At 39.5% G+C, this 17954-nt stretch overlaps 1 protein-coding gene across 8 annotated transcripts in view; it reads right to left on the bottom strand.

The window, feature by feature from the left end:
- CGNL1 (cingulin like 1) overlaps positions 1–17954 on the bottom strand; it is a 179641-nt gene that overhangs the window by 91910 nt on the left and 69777 nt on the right. For all 8 annotated transcript variants that reach the window (XM_054531561.2, XM_024232753.3, XM_063716167.1 and 5 more), the window contains 4 exons: positions 16029–16134; positions 6753–6854; positions 6064–6212; positions 4541–4676 (listed from right to left, as the gene is read on the bottom strand). In XM_054531561.2, coding sequence (XP_054387536.1) covers positions 4541–4676; positions 6064–6212; positions 6753–6854; positions 16029–16134 — 493 coding nt within the window. The remainder of the gene's footprint in view (positions 1–4540; positions 4677–6063; positions 6213–6752; positions 6855–16028; positions 16135–17954) is intronic.

The raw sequence follows: 17954 nt of genomic DNA, 5'->3' as shown, positions 1-17954 counted from the left end.
CTTAGTAGCACTCGAAGTTTTCCAGAGTAGAGACTAAAAGGTACACGAGGTTTCAAAAACTTCACTCCATCACCTCAGGGCTTAATTATATCAATCAAAGAAGGGAGAGAAAAATACATAAACTTCAAAATGTAAGTATACATCCATTAGAGGTCAACTTGCCTCTCTGTGGACTCCAATTAAAGAAAACAAGGGAAAACTGGTTGTCTGGGAGTAGCGAGAGCTAGAAAATTTGACTGTGTTTTGTCCTTACACGTCATAAGAACTGTGCTGAGCATTTCTAACAATCCAGAGAGATGGATATTCAAGGAGATCAAGATTACTATTCTTCATAAACAAACGAAGCTCTGAGACTCTAACATGCCTAAGATCACACAGCCTTATAAGCAGTAGAGTCAAGAATGGGACCCAGATTGGTCCTAATGCCCTTTCCCTTCACTATGGTCAGTACAGACCTGACCACAAAACCACACACTCAAGAAGGCTGAGAAGCAAACAGTCACACTGGAGTTCATCCATTAGATGCTGTTATGTCATCCCAAATCTCATCTTGAATTGTAGCTCCCATAATTCCCTCATGTTGAGGGACGAGTCCAGTGGGAGATAATGGAATCATGGGGGTGGTTTCCCCCATACTGTTCTTGTGGTAGTGAATAAGTCTCAGGAGATCTGATGATTTTATAAGGGGAAACCCCTGTCACTTGGCTCTCGCTCCTCTTGTTTGCCACCATGTGAGATATGCCTTTCACCCTCTGCCATGATTATGAGGCCTCCCCGGCCACATGGAACTGTGAGTCCATTAAACCTCTTTCTTGTGTAAGTTGCCCAGTCTCAGGTATGTCTTTATCAGCAGCATGAAAACAGCCTAGTACAGATGCCAACAAAACAGAGCACTGTGTTTGGCTGCAAGGCCCTTTAAGGAGGTCCATCTTCTTAAACTAAAGCAAAGAAACACGACCAGAGCCTGAAGAGACAGGTAGAAAGAGATCTGAGAGAAAAAGAAACACACTATGGGACCAGCTGTTCTGCAGCAGCAGCAAGTGGCCACTCCAAGACCATGTGCACTGAGAAACAGGCACCTGGATGTCCAGAATGGCAACATATTTGCTCACAAAAAGCTTTACTTCCCACACCACCTGTGCATGAGCATGCCACATCAAAATGAGGAAGACACCAGTCTAGACCCTCTTTTGCATAAGTGCTTCCCATAAGTTCCACAGGGTCCCTATCTCTGGTCCATGCTCACTGAGAGCACAAATAAAAGGTTTTATATCAACGGTAGCTGACAGAGAATTCTGTCATTTTTTTGTTCCAGAAGGATGGCTGAGGAAGCATCACACGGCTGGTGAGAATCATGGTATTTTTGGTTGCCTTTTTTATAAAAATTTGTAGAATGTTCAATAATATCATTACAAAAGAAGTTTTAGAGACATAATTTCTAAGCACAATCTCTCCTCAGACCAATACAATTTTATAACCAGACTATTTTAATGAGACTGAAGTACCTGCATCTTGGCAAATGACAGGAATAAAACACCACAAGACTCTGCTGGAGTGAGGCCCATCTCTCAGCACCACAGGCTCCCATCAAAGCAGACATTTGATAATTAGAAAACCCCACCACCGTGGCACTTAGCGAGCATCTCACGTTGACCTGTCACCCTCAGAATGGAAGGTAATGCATTCCTGACAAAGAAGTGGTGGAAACCTGTTCTATAATCATTTTTGTAACTTGAGCTGAAAAAAAAAATTTCAGAATCATCTATTTAACTAAGAATAACAAAGTCAACCCATTGTTGGTCAATTTTATGGTTTACTCTAAGAAAGTATTTTCTACTATTTCTCCCTTCCTTCTTTTTATTTAAACTGTTTTATTTTTTTTTTATTTTTTAAGTGAAAGCCACTTTATTAGAGAAGAAATAAAAGAATGGCTACTCCATAGACAGAGCAGCCTATTCCTTCTTAATGTTACTTTACTGATTGCATACAGGGGTCCGATGTTATTTAACAAAATGTGACATATTAAAAGATATTTCATGCAAAATCTGGTCCATTATGCAGGACTTGCAAACCTTGGGCCTTCAACCTTTTTCAAACATTCAGAAGCATAAGTGTTTAATGCTCATTGTGTTAAAAGTTTGTTCCAAGCTAAATGCCATGGGAAACTTGGCCACAACTATACTCTGTTATCAAATTCCCCCAGGCCACTTTTTATTAAGATATGAAGAATAAATTGAAAGCGACAAGGAGACAGGGTCTATTTTACTAGTGATGTAGAAACCACAGATCATAGTTTAAGTGTTGCTGACAAGTCAAAGGAAACTGATAAAAACAGAGAGTGATTTTCTGGAGCAAGAGAAACCCACTTTGGCCTAGGAAGGCTAATTACACTCTAACTCATCTTGCAGAAAGGCAGCAGTAAATGATACAGTTCCTTTTATGGGAAAGAGACAAACTACCTGTAAGCCAGCAACATCACGAACAGGTTTAAGAAAATATGTGCTATTGCCCACTCCTGTATCTCGCATTATCAGCCTCTGCCTGAACACATCACCAAAACAGTCTCATATCGTTATCCCATTATCAATATAAATAAATCAATAAACTAATGATGTTCAGTTAATAGATATGCAGTATGGCATGTTTAAAGAGGAAAAGAAGTATGCAGTTCATTTCAGAATTATTCCCTTTTTTAAAAAATGCTGACATTTTTAAAGTAATTTAAATACGAAAAATTATTTATTCATTTGCTCTGTTGCTTGGCACTGTGCTAGATGTGAAATGGGGAAAGAAGCAAAGGTGATTGCTCTTGAATTAGCTGGCTAGCAGAAGATACAAAACATGTGCAAGGTCAAAGGACAGGGGATATCAGGGGGCAACTCACAGTGACAGCTGTCAGTTATTGGGGAAAATCAGCAACTTCAGAGACTTCCCAAGAGCTAACATAACATCTTTCCCTTTTAGAACCAATAAAATGTCCACACAAGGAATCAAGAATATGACAATGTTTTATCTTCTATTTAAATTTGTTCATGAAGTTACACTTTTATTGAAAGCCATAAATTGTTCAGTGACATTATTTCTGGAAACTTATCCTTGGAAACAATTTTTAAAGTAGTAAAAGGATAAATGTGAAAAATGTTCCCCACAATCTTTGTTTCATAATTACAAAAAAGGGAAAAAAATGTAGGAGAATGGTTAAATATATTGTGGTTTATCTTCTTAAAAATGAAATACAAAGAGCATAAAGTATAATAAGAAAGAACATTTTTAATATCTTAACTTTTAAAAGCAGGTATCAAAACTGTAGGGACATTATCATTGTCCTTATATATACGTGGGTAGATGAAACCTATCAATAGATACGGAGGCAAACAGAGATTATAGAAATAAAAATGGCTGCTTAGGTATTAGGAAAGTATGTGTACGTCCTCCCCTCCCCCTTTTTTAAATTTTCATTTTATGTTGTTTTAATATTATTTCAGTGATAAATACACATATCTTCTTGTCTTTGTAACTCTGAGCCCTGAGAGAAAACAGCACCATGAGAAGCAGTATTATACCAAGAATGTGGTGGTTTTTAAGGAATCATTTGATAAAAAGAGGAATCCCAGTTGGTAAGGAACAATGCTGAGGGCTTCTCAGGAGAAAAGGTCTGAATAGGGAGAGAGATGGTCATATGAGGAGAAGAGGCAATCACCCTCCTCTGCCTATGTGAAAAATGGATTCATGAGAACTCCTGGGCTGGGTGACCAGAGTCACTCATCTCTGAGCTCCTGCCAGGTCATCGGGTGAAGAAAGGCTAAGTTCTAAAAAGTAGGACCTAAAATCTCTCCTGGGGAATTATTTCAAAACTGGAGGAGGAAAGGAGTGACAGAACAGTAGACAACTGAGACTTAAAGAGTGTTCCAGGGACTTCAGAGCCAGAAACTTCTAGCCTCAAGTAAGGGAGAGAGAAAACACCGAAGCCCAAAGAGGGAGGAAGTAGAAAATTAAATATTAACAAAGTACCTTTATGTTTTGACTTTTAGTTTTTTTTTTGGCTTTGTTCTAAATTGTTTATCATCTCTTTGTTGGGCTATTCCTACAAACCACACTTATAAAGAAGTAGGTTCCAAAACTATGCTAGAATACAGGTGATGATAATGTTACAGCAAACATCAAACACCTAAATGGGTGCAGAGATAAAAGTCGTGTCTTTTTCTGACCCTCAGTTATACTTATTCCCTCTCCCAAAAATGTAAATATTCAAAACCAACATTCTTGCTTTCTAATAATTTCATACATGTGTATCTAATACCTCAACAAGATAATAATCTAATTTAGAGAAGAGAGAATACATAATAAAAACTCATAATAATTAGCAAATGCCAAGCCGAGAGGAGAGAATCAGGCGCATCCACTGACTCACAGCTCATAAGAGCACAGGTGGAGCAGGTGTGCACATCAGAAAGTGGCTCGCAGTGCACAAACCCCAGCCACTCCATCTTTCCAGGCAGGTGGAGCCTGTCTTATCACCTGACCCCACAGCCCCGCTTACCTCAATCAGAGCTCCCTTCTCCCTGTCCTCCGATCGCTTTGCACTGTCCAGTTCATCGTGCATTTCTGAGAGCTGGTCCTGGAGATCCCTGATCTCAGTCTGATGCTGCTCTCGTTCCATCTTCACCTGGAACAGCCTGGCAGGGAAGGAAGCCCATTAGACAGGCTCTCCTGGGCTCTGCTTATTTCCATCCAGTCTGATTTCTGATCTTCAGAGGGTTACACAAGTCTCTAAAGCCCCAAGGAGCCTCCCCATTCTCTGTTCTGCACTGAGCAAGGGATCACCAACCTGCAAAGGTGCCTGAGAAGAACTTAGGCTATGGTCTAATTGCTCACAAGAGGATAAATGAGAACTCAAACCAACAAAGTGGGTATGGTTATACAGAGACATTTTCTCCCCAAAAGGAGATGGTAGGGTACTAGAATTTGGATGTAGAAGATAAAGAAATGAAAAAGAAAAATTTCCCACTAAAGCCACTCCATCCTTCCACTGTCTACTATCCCAGTGTTCTAGCCAGGAGAGTTGGCAAATTATGGTCTGTGGGCCAGTTCAGCCCACTGCCTGTTATTGTAAAGTTTTACTGGAACATGGTCATGCTCATTCATTTATGAGTAGCCATTTCATTTCACGATACAATGGCAGAGCTGAGTGTGTGCAACAGACTATATGACCCACAAACCCCAAAATAATCACCACTTGATGAAAAAAAAGTTTACAAAACTCTGCCCTGAACCAAACTCACAACTACTATACCTTTTTATTTTGTAAAGTTTTTACTATATATTTTCTGATTTTTTTCTTACTAAACTCTTTTCTGCAATTAGCCTCTATGATTGTTTTAAACACAAAACACCACCATCAAAACTGCAAAGACAATCAAATGCTTTTATTATATAATGTCCTCTTTTTCTTGAACTTCCCCCTAGATTTCATTCCCACTTGACTTTCCACTTAAGGTTTCTGTCGTGTCCACAGGACGTCATGGCACTGTGTATTCTCAGAACTTGGTTTTCGATTCCTTTGCCACAGATTTTAATACAACACAATGGCAGGGGCATCTCGGACCTAACTTTTCTTCTCTATAGACTCAAAGGAGGTATAAGCACCCATTGCAAACACCAGCACCATCCAGGATAAAATGCACAGGCTGAGAGCTCACGGAGGCCACGTGACGCATGCTTTTTAGAAGCTGGACCCAGGCTCCTTGAACTCTGTCTTTCAGTATCAGCACTCAGTGCTCCCTGCTTCCCACTTACCTGCTAGGAGGTCCACTTTAAGGACTGAAACTTTGTAACGCATACTTCAAGGTGCACAAAGAATGTTAAGAATTACTAACCTTTTTGTTTATCAGTCTACATGTGTCGCCAGCTTCACAATTTTACAAAGATAAGAGGAAGAAAAGGAAAAGTCAGCTGCCTTTATAAATATTTGGAAGGCTGGGTAGAATTAAATGGACAGAAAGGTTCTAGCTACATGTCATAGAGAACCTGGGAAGGGCAACAGGCTCTCAGCCCAGAACTTACTCCTCCAGATTCCTCCGGAGCTCCCCTTCACTTTCTTCCAGTCGTTGCTGCAATGTGGAGTTCTCCTCCACCTTTTCGTTGTGTTGGCTTCGGAGCTCTTCTAGGTTTGCTCTCATCCTCTCTCTCTCTTCTTTGATGTTCTGTTGATTCTAACAGGAATCAGTGTGATTTTAAAGTACCTCCACTGTACATTAACGTAACCCGAGAGAAGCCTACTTCTCAACAAGCAGACTCCATATCTTTGCACTTACATTATTAAACAACTTAATCAAACTATATAATTAAGGCACGGGAGTTCTTAACTAGAAAGAACATCAAATATTTATATTTAATGAACTGTAATACTTGTAAAAGAAAACACAAACACAGCCAAACCTCATTCTGCTATTTCTATGATTTAGTTCAGATGTTTTATATACATTTAGTTTCCCATTGGCCTGCCTATATCCAACAGGGTTTCTTTTACTCTGTCTAAGCAAACAGTCTCTATAGGCTTTGGTTACATTAAAAAAAAAAATTCTTTGGACAGCAGCAGCCAAATACACAGGAATTTACTCAGTGATTAGAGGAATGTTTCTTTTGGGGGAAAAAAAAATTGGCTTTCACTCTGGGTATCTCAACGCATGTAAAATATTCTTTATCAACCAAGACAGAAATGGAAAAAATAACATAAAGGAAAAACCAGATACCTTGACTTCCAGTTGAAGCTGTCTCTGAAGTTCAGCCACTTCTATGGTCAACTTGCTTTTCTGTTCCAATAGATCTTTGACTTCAGATGTGGAATTAGAAGCCTATAATTAATTGCAAAGATATACTAATTTAAATGTTCAGGGTGCTTTATTTTAATTATCTTCCCCCTCCAAATATAATCAGTGCAGTAACAGATGAGGCATAACACTAAACATTTTAAGACCCAATTCAAACATCAACCCCTTCAGGGAAACTTCCCTGATTTGGTGGGCAGAGTTAATGTTACTGCCCACCTTGGGACTCCAGTGAACTTTATTCTACAGCATTTACCAATCACAGGTATCGTTTCATCAGGTATCTCAACACTAGTCCAATATGACTAAAACTTGCATAGGTGGCATATTTGTTAGAAGTCCATAATGTATTCTGTAGAATATTATAAAATAGTAATGCATTAAATTTAGGATAATAAAACTTAAAAAGCCTCTCCATAATAAATTCTATATTCCAGAGCATGAAAATCAATGGTTAGCAAAAAATCAGCAACAAAATCTTTTTGTAAGTAAAGACATTCATTTTTTCTATTTTAATGGCAGAACATAGTTTAGTTTTAGTGTTTCTTAACAGTGGTTTGAGAATCACTACATCAGGAGATTATGAACTTTTGTGGGGCAGGGACCAGGTTTTATGCACCTCTGTATCTACAGAACCCAATGCGTCTCATAAATGTAATCAAATCTCAGTAAATGATTGTTAGAATTCTGGTTCTGCCACGATAGAGTAGCAAATATCATATTTACCCTCCCAGCAAAAACTATGAAAGCTAGACAAAAATATATAAAGCAATTGTTGGCAGGCACTGAAAAGCAAGCAACACAGAGTTATGATCCTTACAAAGGAAAAGACAGGAGGTAGCCCCACATTCACCCTGGGTTCTCCATGACTCCATTTCCAAACCACAGCACAGTAAAATTTTATAAGCACAGACAACGTCATTAGGAAATTGCAAATTAAAACAACAATGAGGCCGGGTGGGGTGGCTCATGCAGTAATCCCAGCACTTTGGGAGGCCGAGGCAGACGGATCACCTGAGGTCAGGAGTTTGAGACCAGCCTGGCCAACGTGGTGAAACCCCGTCTCTACTAAAAATACATAAATTAGCTGGGCGTGGTGGCACACGTCTGTAGTAGCAGCTACTCAGGAGGCTGAGGCAGAAGAATCACTTGAACCCATGAAGAGGAGGTTGCAGTGAGCCAAGATCATGCTACTGCACTCCAGACTGGGTGACAGGGCAAGACTCCAACTCAAAAAACAGACAAACCAACGAGATACCACTATATACTAATTAGAATGGCCAAAATTCAGAACACTGGCAACACCAAATGGTGGCAAGGATGTGGAGTAACAGAAACTCATTCTTTGCTTGTGGGAATGCAACATGATACAGATAATTTAGAAAATGGTACGGTTGTTTCCTACAAAACTAAACATGCTCTTACCATACAACCCAGCAGCTGCCCTCTGGGTGTTTACCCAAATTAGTTGAAGTCTCATGTCCACACAAAAACCTGTACATGAACGTTTATAGAAACCTTATTCATAACTGACAAAACTTGGAAGCAATCAAGATGCCCTTAAAAAGTTAATGGATAAATTGTGGTATATCAGACAATGGAATATTAATACTCAATTCTAAAATGAAATGAACTACCAATCCATCAAAACGCATGGGAAAAAATGCACATTACTAAGGGAAATGAGCCAAACTGAAAAGGTGATATACTGTGTGATTCCAACTATAGAACACTCCAGAAAAAATAAAACCATGGAAACCATAAAAAGAGATTACGGGTTGCCAGAGGTTAGGGGAGAGAAAGGAACAAACAGGCAGAACACACAGGATTTTTAGGGCAGCGAAACTATTCTGTGTAATACTAAATGATAGATACATGTCATTATTCATTTGTCAGAAGCCTATAGAATGTGCAACACCAAGAGTGAACACTAACATAAACTATGGACGTCTTTGGGTGATAATGATGTGCCAGTGTAGGTCCCCTGATTGTGAGAGGTGCGCTCCATGCTGTAGGATGCTAACAGTGGTGGAGGGCATATGTGGGGACAGGACAGTAAACGGGAACTGTCTGCACTTTCCACTCAATTTTGCTGAGAACCTAAAACTATTCTGAAAAATAAGGTTTGTTAATTTAAGTGAGAAAAGTGTCCAGAGAGTGGCAACTCACTGATGAAAGAAACAGAGATTAGAGTTCAGAGATGGTAAGCAACAGGGATTTCAAGGTCAGGGTATGAGAGAGGAGAGAGCTCCACAGAAGAAGTTCCAAGAACCTACAATAAATACTCCCTGGATTCTTGGATGATATCCTAAGCTGTATATGAGCAGAGCAAGAGTTCAAGAGGACTGCAGAGAAGAGCTATTAGGAGGCAAAGAACCCAACAGAAACGTCACAGGTTGCCCAATGCTAGGGAGACACTAGGGTTCCAACTCAACCAAAATAGAGAAACCTTGGTGGACATTCTGGCATCCATTTGAAATCCAAGAAAGGAACATGGGTCATGTCTTAGGAGTAAAGGCAACAACTTAAATAGACACTCCCTAATAATGCCTAGAACAACCAACCATACAGAATCAAGGTAATCTGTAAGTAATTTAACTGTCTGTCAAAACAAAACTTAACATTCTTCAGGGGGAGATAACACATTCCAGAACATTTATAACTCATCACCCACTCGGTCTAGCATACAATTAAAAAAAAAATCCTTAGACATGCAAAGAAGTAGGAAGAACTAACCAATAACTAAATAAAATAAACAACAGACATGAGAGATGACCCAGATGTTAAAGTTAACAGATAAGGACTTCAAATTAACTATAACTAATATTTTTAAAATAGAAACAATTATGGACAGAGGGCTTTTGGTTTTTTTTCTTTTGAGACAGAGTCTTGCTCTGTTGCCCACGCTGGAGTGCATTGGCCAGATCTTGGCTCACTGCAACCTCTATCTTCTGGGTTCAAACAATTCTCCTGCCTCAGCCTCCCAAATAGCTGGGGTTACAGGTGCGCACCATCATACCTGGCTAATTTTGTATTTTTAGTAGAGACAGGGTTTCACCATGTTTGCCAGGATGGTCTGGAACTCCTGATCTCAGGTGATCCACCCACCTTGGCCTCCCAAAGTGCTGGGATTACAGGCATGAACCACCGTGCCTGGCCCAACAAAGGGATTTCTTTTTTTAATCAAGTTCCAGAGGTAGATTCTACAAAAATATAACCAAGTAGACATTCTAAAACAGCAGTACACAATATCTGAAAGTTAAGAACTCATTGGATCACAGCTCACTGTAATCTCAAACTTCTAAGCTCAAGTGATCCTCCTACCTCAGCCTCCTGAGCAGTTATGACTACAAGCACGAGCCACCATGCCTGGCAATTTTTAAATATAGTTTTTGTAGAGACCACTATGTTGCCCAGGCTGGTCTCAAACTCCTGGCCTCAAACAATCCTCCCACCTCGGCCACCCAAACTGCCAGGATTACGGGCGTGAACCACTGCACCTGGCCAAAGAAAAGTTCTTAAAAGAACCATCCTTTAAAAGAAGGATGAAGAAAAACATTCTTTTAAAGACATCTTAAAAGAAAAAGTCTTATTGTGGTTTTGATTTGCATTTCTCTGATGGCCAGTGACGGTGAGCATTTTTTCATGTGTTTTTTGGCTGCTAAAACCTAAAGTATAATAATAATAATAATAATAATAATAATAAAAGAAAAAAAAAAGAATGAAAACAAAAATAAATAAATAAATAAATAAATAAAATACAAAAAAAAAAAAGAAAAAGTCTTAAAGTAAGATTGACGTAGCCAGAAAACAAGACTAATGAATTTGAAAGGTCAACAGAAAATATCCAGAATATCTGATGCTCCAAACATACACACACACACACACACACACACACACACACGAAAAGAGAGAGAATACAGCACGAGAGATATGAGGAACACCATCGAAATTTCTAAGATACATGTAATTGGAGTCTCAGAAGAGCTGGGAGAGACAGAATGTAAAAGAAGCAATATTCAAATAAATAATAGCTAAGAATTTTTCAAATCTGATGAACTTATCAAGTCGAGAGCTCAGTGAACCCCAAGAAAAATAAATAAAAGAAAAACCACTCTTAGGCACGTCATAGTCAAAATCTAACAATTGACAATAAACATAAAATATTAAAAGCACCCAGAGGGAAAAGACACACCGCTTTCAAGAGAATAACACTAAGAATGATGGCTGGCTTTCCAGTGGAGCCAACTGAGGTCAAAAGACGAATAATGTCTTTAAATTCATGAAGCAAAACAATACTTGCCACACTAGAGTTCCTCAAAACTGAGAGTGAATGACAGCTATTCTCAAACAATGCCCCCGTAAAGTACTATAGGATGTTAAAAAAATAGTTCTCTGGGCTGAAGAAAACCAGTCCGAGATGGAAACGCAGAAGTACAGAAAGGAATGAACAGCACTGGAAAGGGACTACATCTAAATGAAAGATGTGCGAGACCTCTCTAACAAAAATGACGGAACACTGCTGAGAGATGCTAAAGACATAAATAAGTGGGGACAAAGTTCATGTTCACAAATAAGAACACCAATAACATTAAGACGTCAGTTCCACCAAATTTATCTATGCATTCGGTATAATCCAAATCAAAATTCCTAGAGGCTTTTCTTGGTGGAAATTGAGAAGCTGATAAAAGTTTATATGGAAAGGCAAAAGACCTAGAATAGCTAAGATAATCTCGGAGAAGAATAAAGCTACCAGATCTGAAGGCTTACTAAAGTTGCAGTATTTAAACTGTATGATAGTAGTGCAAGGAGAGACAAGTAGACCAAAGTAATGGAAGAGAGTCTAAGTATTACAGAGGATATAGCCACTGGAACTGGCATGCCGCACTACCAGGAGTGTAAATTGTTTCAATCACTGTGTAAAATCATTTGGCAACATTTAAGAGTTAAAAGTACACCTAATTTACAACCCAGAAATTATACTCTTAGATATATTCTCAAGAGAAATGAGTGAGTTTACAAAAAATAAAAAGACAGTAATGTTCAGTGTGGCATTACACCTAACAGCCAAATACCAGAAATGACCACTAAGAGTATACACTATGTTGACTGATAACAACAGAAAACTACATTTCAATACAAAATAGCTACCAGTATACACAACATTAATGAATCTTGCTGATATAATGTTGAGGAAATGAAGCCGGACACACGAGAATACTTATTATAATACATATTGTAAAATGTTATTTATGTGAAATTCAAGAAAGGCAAAACTACTCTAGGTGATAGAAGTCAGGATATGATCACCCCCAGAAGGAGGGGGTACAATTTATGGGGAAGGAACACAGGAAATCCAGGAAACCTGGGTGATGGGAGTGTTCTATATCTTGATCTAGATAGTATTTGCATGGAAGCAAACCTATGTTAAAAATTCAATGAATTGTATAGATAGAATTTGTGTAATTTACTTTATATAAGGTATACCCCAATAAAACAATATAAAAGCAGATATTTGTTGAAGACTCATCTGTTTGCTAAGTTAAACCCAAAGCCCCTGCCTCTGTGTTCCCAAGACCCTTTATACACATATTTGTTACAGTGTAATCTACATTACACTAGAGATTATTGCTCAATCACCGCCAGTGAGATTCCATCCCTCTCTGCATAGCCTGTATGCAAGTAGTAAGTGTATGTTAGCTAAATTGGCTTTCTCCTTTCAGATGTTACATTTCCATAATGAAGAGGGACCTGATTGAAGACAGTCTATTACGAAATATTATCTCTCTGATCTGAGTATGAATATTAATGGATCTTTTTTTCTTCTTCTTCTTCCATGAAAATAACACGATGATTCTCTCAAAAGGATTTGGCTGAAATCCTACAGTAAAGTGGTTAGAAAACTACAAATAGCTGAGGGGAAGAAATAAAAGTAGGAATCAAAGCTAGAAACAGCGGCATCTTGGCTCACACATCCCTGAATCCAGGTGCAAGTTGTGTGTGATAAACTTGGAATGAGGTACTTCTCTACCTACTCCTGTGAAGACGATTAGAAACACAAACACACAACTTCCAATTTTCTTAGGCAAAATAACAATCCATTTTAGAAACAGAAATCCAACCCAATGAGGGAAATTATACATTGTTCTTTCCCATACAAAATCTCTACCTGCTTTGCTGTTTTCCAATATGGTCTCCGTCCCTAAGGGAAAGGGTTCTTACATTCTCTCCTAATCACTTAACTGACACCGCAAAGATAAAACTCTAAAACCTTTGCCAGCAAGTAATCAGATTCCAAACCTAAGAGGGAGGGAAGAGGAGTAGGAAAACATGGCAATTAAACAGTCATGGAGCTGTAATAGGAACCTGAAGTCTAAGAGTCTTGGTTCATTTTCTCATCATCTCTTGATTTGGCAGCTTCTTTTGTTGTTGCGTTTAAGAGACAGTGACTCATTCTGTCACCCAGGCTGGAGTACAGTGGCACAATCATAGCTCACTGCAGCCTCCACCTCCTGGTCTCAAGTGACTTCTACCTCAGCTTCCTGAGTAGCTGGGGCTACAGGCATGTGCCACCTCGCCTAGCTAATTTTTTAATTTTTCTAGAGACAGGGTCTCACTACATTGCCCAGGCTGGTCTCAAACTCTTAGCCTCAAGAAACCCTCCCTCCACAGCCTCCCAAAGTGCCGGGGTCACAGGTGTGAGGGACCACACCTAGACAGGCATTAGCTTTTTATTGGTCTCCCTTCCTCTAATCTTACCTCTCTCCAAAAGCCACAAAAAGAATAAACTTTCACAAACACAATGGTATTCACATCTGTTTAAAATCCAACAATGGTAACCCATCCCCTTCCCAGCCTGAAATGGAAACTTCTTAAGTAACTTCCAACTTCCAAGGTCCTTGCTACCAGGCTCTTCCTCAGCCCATCCTGGCTCTGTGTTCCCACTACACTAAATTCCCTCTCAACATGGCAAACCCATGCCTCTTTATATTTGACTGTGCTATTCACTTAACCTAGAACACCCCAGCTTCCCTTCTTCTCACAAATAATTCTATGATCTCTTGAGGCACCGTTAGTGTCATTGTCCCTAGAAGGGCTACCCTGACTTACCCAGTTCAGGCTGTTCACCCCTAGTCTGTGACCCACAAGGACAATCTCAACATCAAGGCCAAAGACTGCTCCCACTCTAAGAACAAACAGGTATACTTTACAAGTTAAACACATGCCTAACTCACAACTCAGCAATTTTACTTCTGGGTATATTCTCAAGAGAAATGAGTGAATGTGTTTACTCCCCTCCCCAAACAAGTACAATAATGTTCACAGTAGCTTTATTCCTAATAGCCCCAAACCAGAAATGTACACCAAGAATACACACTATGTTATACAGATACAATGGAAAACTACATTTCGATACCAAAAAAACTACCAGTACATGCAACACTAATGAATCTTGATGATATAATGTTGAGGAAATGCAGCTAGACACACAAGAATACATATGGTGAAAATTTATATAAAAGTCAAGAAAGGCAAAACGACTCTAGGTGATAGAAGTCAGCATATGATTACCTCCAGAAGAATGGGGTGTAACTAATGGGGGAAGAAACCCAGGAAACCTGGGTGATGGGAGTGTTCTGCATCTTGAGCTGTATGATATTTGCATGGATGCAAAGCTATGTTAAAAATTCAATGAACTGTATGGATACAATTTGTGTAATTTACTTTATATAAGTTATACCCCAATAAAACAATATAAAAAGGATATTTGTTGAAGACTCATCTGTTTGCTAAGTTATACCCAAAGCCCCTGTGTTCAAGTCCCTTTATATTGCTCTATAACAGCCAGTGAGATTCCAACCCGCACTCTCTGCATAGCCTGTACGCAGGTATACAAAAAAACAAGCATCGTGTTAATAATTTGGACTTCAGAGTTTTAGCAAAAAAATACTGGACTGACTTTAAGAACTATGTAGAGCTCCTCAAGGCTATGTATATGCAAGGACTATGGTGTAAAGATTCCCCAGTGGGAATTGCAGATGTGTGTGTATAGCATTGTTCTATTTGAGGCCAGAGCAGCAGTCATGGGTTAGCTGAGTGCTGGGGGAATAACAAGTAGTAAAGATGGTAGGCTGATGCCTAAAATTATCCCCTGTATGTACGTTTCCCAAGTTAGAAAGAAGCTACAGACAAGTTTCCTGTTACCGGCCTCCAGGTATCTTCCTCTTTCCTTCCCATGCAGAATTCCCCTGGGAGGGGAAAGGAAGATGGACAAGCAAGAAATGAGTTCCACACAAGGTGGTGGAAGATTGAGGAACAAGTGTTTAGCTGTACTCTCTTATGAGCGGCTTCCTTCCAGGGCACCAGGTGTGTCTGACATAGAGTAGTTGTTTATCAAATGTGAGAGAGCTCCTTCCTTAACCAAGAAAATCTCTATGTCCCCACTCAAATTCAGCACAATCAATCAGGCAGGCAGTTATTTAAAAACTAACTTCGCACCACTGGGCTCTTTCCTGTCCCCTGCACCACAGCTGGTCAGTGTCACCAGTCTCTAGTCCCATTCTCTTTCACGCCTGAAGCTCTAGGGCTTGGGTCCAAGCCTGTTCACACTTACCTTCCATGTTTGCCTATGACAGTGCTAGTCTTCCTATTCTTATTTTCCCCTTCTAAATCTCGCCATCTGTTTGTATCATCCTGTTATAGTCTATGTATTTTAAATAAAATATCTTTAAACTTTTCTGGAAAAAAGGCTGGGTAAGGCCAAGCATGGTGGCTTACACCTGTAATCCTAGCACTTTGGAAGGCCAACGTGAGTGGATTGCTTGAGCCTGAAGTTCGAGACCAGTCTGAGCAATATGGTGAAACCCTCACCCTACTAAAAACACAAAAATTAGCCGGGTGTGGTGGCACATGCCTGTAGTTCCAGCTGCTTGGGAGACTGAGGTAGGAGAATGGCTTGAGCTCAGGAGGCAGAGGTTGCAGTGAGCCAAGATCATACCACTGCACTCCAGCCAGGGTGACAGACAGAGACTCTGTCTCAATAAGATGTTGCTGCAACATGTAAAACATGAAGAGTACTCCTCACTACTCAGGCAACTTCCCACTTACTGCTATAAACAAACATACAGACTGAAGAAACAGCAAGTTGTTTACCACATTCCATGCTAAATGCACTCTACAAAATACAAAACTTCCATTTACTTGGTTATTTCCTTGGGCACTCCCAGCTGCTCGAGACTTTAAGGTCTGGATTTTCTCAAAGACCAAGTTGACTTTCCTTTTAGTAGCATCGTCATTATCAGTGCTTCTGAAAAAGGGACAGCAGAGAAAACAATGAGGGACACAACCATTGGTCTCAGAACAATTTACATGTCATGACACACACACAACAGGTCTTTTAAGGAGATAAATTGCAGGAGCTGTGAATTAATTAAAGCCTCAGACAAAATCAGTGTGAGAGTAGGATTGATGGTGTCTTTTTTTTTCAAATAAATGATGTGTTACCACTCAATTTGGGACAGGGTTCCCACTTCCAAATATGTGAGAGGGACATAAACACATCCTCAGTAAGCTTGGAGAAGACATCCAGTGAACATTTAGTAATTTGTTGTTTGATTCAAATGCTCATGTCCATTCCAAAAAGAATTCTCCTTTTCTTTGAAGTGGGTATGTGTATATCTCTCTCACACACACAAACACGCTGTACATCTAAATCTTACACTAAGAATGATCTACAATGACCTTAATTTGTTTAACCTATGTTTAAAAAAATAAAACCCCTAAGCCAAGATTGTCAACATGGCAGCCCTTTGTCTGGGCTTTCACAGGTAACACTGAGATACTAAGTTTTATTAACTTCTACCACACCCTCAGCAATTAGGAGAAAAAGATTTAAAATAAACTTCCTTCAACAGGCACCTCCCACTAAAGTCTGTCTTACCAATGTCTCAACAAATCATGTGCCAAAAAATACATACATAAAAGAATTTAATGAATTTTGGCCAGGTACGGTGGCTCACATCTGTCATCTCAGCACTTTGGGAGGCAGATGCTGGTGGATCACTTGAAGTCAGGAGTTTGAGATTATCCTTGCCAATATGGTGAAACCGTGTCTCTACTAAAAATACAAAAATTAGCCAGACATGGTGGCACACACCTATAATCCCAGCTACTCAGGTGGCTGTGGCAGGAGAATCTCTTGAACCTGGGAGGTGGGGGTTGCAGTGAGCCAAGATCATGCCACCGCATTCCAGCCTGGATGACAGAGTGAGACTCTGTCTCAAAAAATAAAAAAAAATAATGAATTTTAAAAGTCAAAATTTCTTCTACCTTAATCTTAACATGGTAAAGTCTTCCACAGGGAGATACTAATAACCAGTTCTTAGCTAGATTAATCTTTTGGGTTACTTTTTTTTTTTCCTTTTCAAAAGATCCCCTGTCTTATATTTTGAGCCTTACTATTTGGTTAGCTCTAAAACTGACAAATAATTGTAAGGCACAATACAAAAATATACAGTATTTTGATACCAATGAGGATTTGCCAAGTGGCTGGTTTTCAGTCATGTAGGCTGTAAAGCTTTTTTTTTTTTTTTTTCCTTCCTCTTAATCATATCTGATGAGAGAACTGAAACAGAAACTTCAAATTCCTTGCTCAAGTTCCAGCACAGTTAGTATCTAAGTAAGGGCTGAAACCCTGATTATTCCACCTCAACCACCAAGATAAGCATGGAAAGCACTGCTTTTAAATGACTCACACATGCTTTAAAACTAATGGAAGCAGGGCCTCTTGGCCAATGTTAACTCTGGGGAGGGGAGATGTTTTTATTTGTAACTTCTAAAGGACTACCACCTTGCGGCGAAGAACTCAAGGTGACGGCGGACTCCATTCAAACCTGAAGAGTAGACACTCTTCCTATCTTTGAATTTGCTTTTGAAATAGTAAAGGGTCATTTTTAAAATGTATTCATTTTAATTTTTAAAGTATGGTGTCCCTTCCTACATACCCCTCCCAAAGCCACCACCCCATACCACACAAGACAAATGCCGTCACGAAAACCCCAGCCATTGAGTTTTAACCCTCCAATGGCTGGCACAGGGCAAGAAAGGAAGGTAACCATTAAGCCCTCA

This window comes from Pongo abelii, chromosome 16 (genome assembly GCF_028885655.2).
Source record: "Pongo abelii isolate AG06213 chromosome 16, NHGRI_mPonAbe1-v2.0_pri, whole genome shotgun sequence".
NCBI classification, from domain to species: Eukaryota; Metazoa; Chordata; class Mammalia; order Primates; family Hominidae; genus Pongo; species Pongo abelii.
The sequence above is the reverse complement of the archived record's forward strand: the minus strand, read 5'-3'. Positions and strand labels throughout refer to the sequence as shown.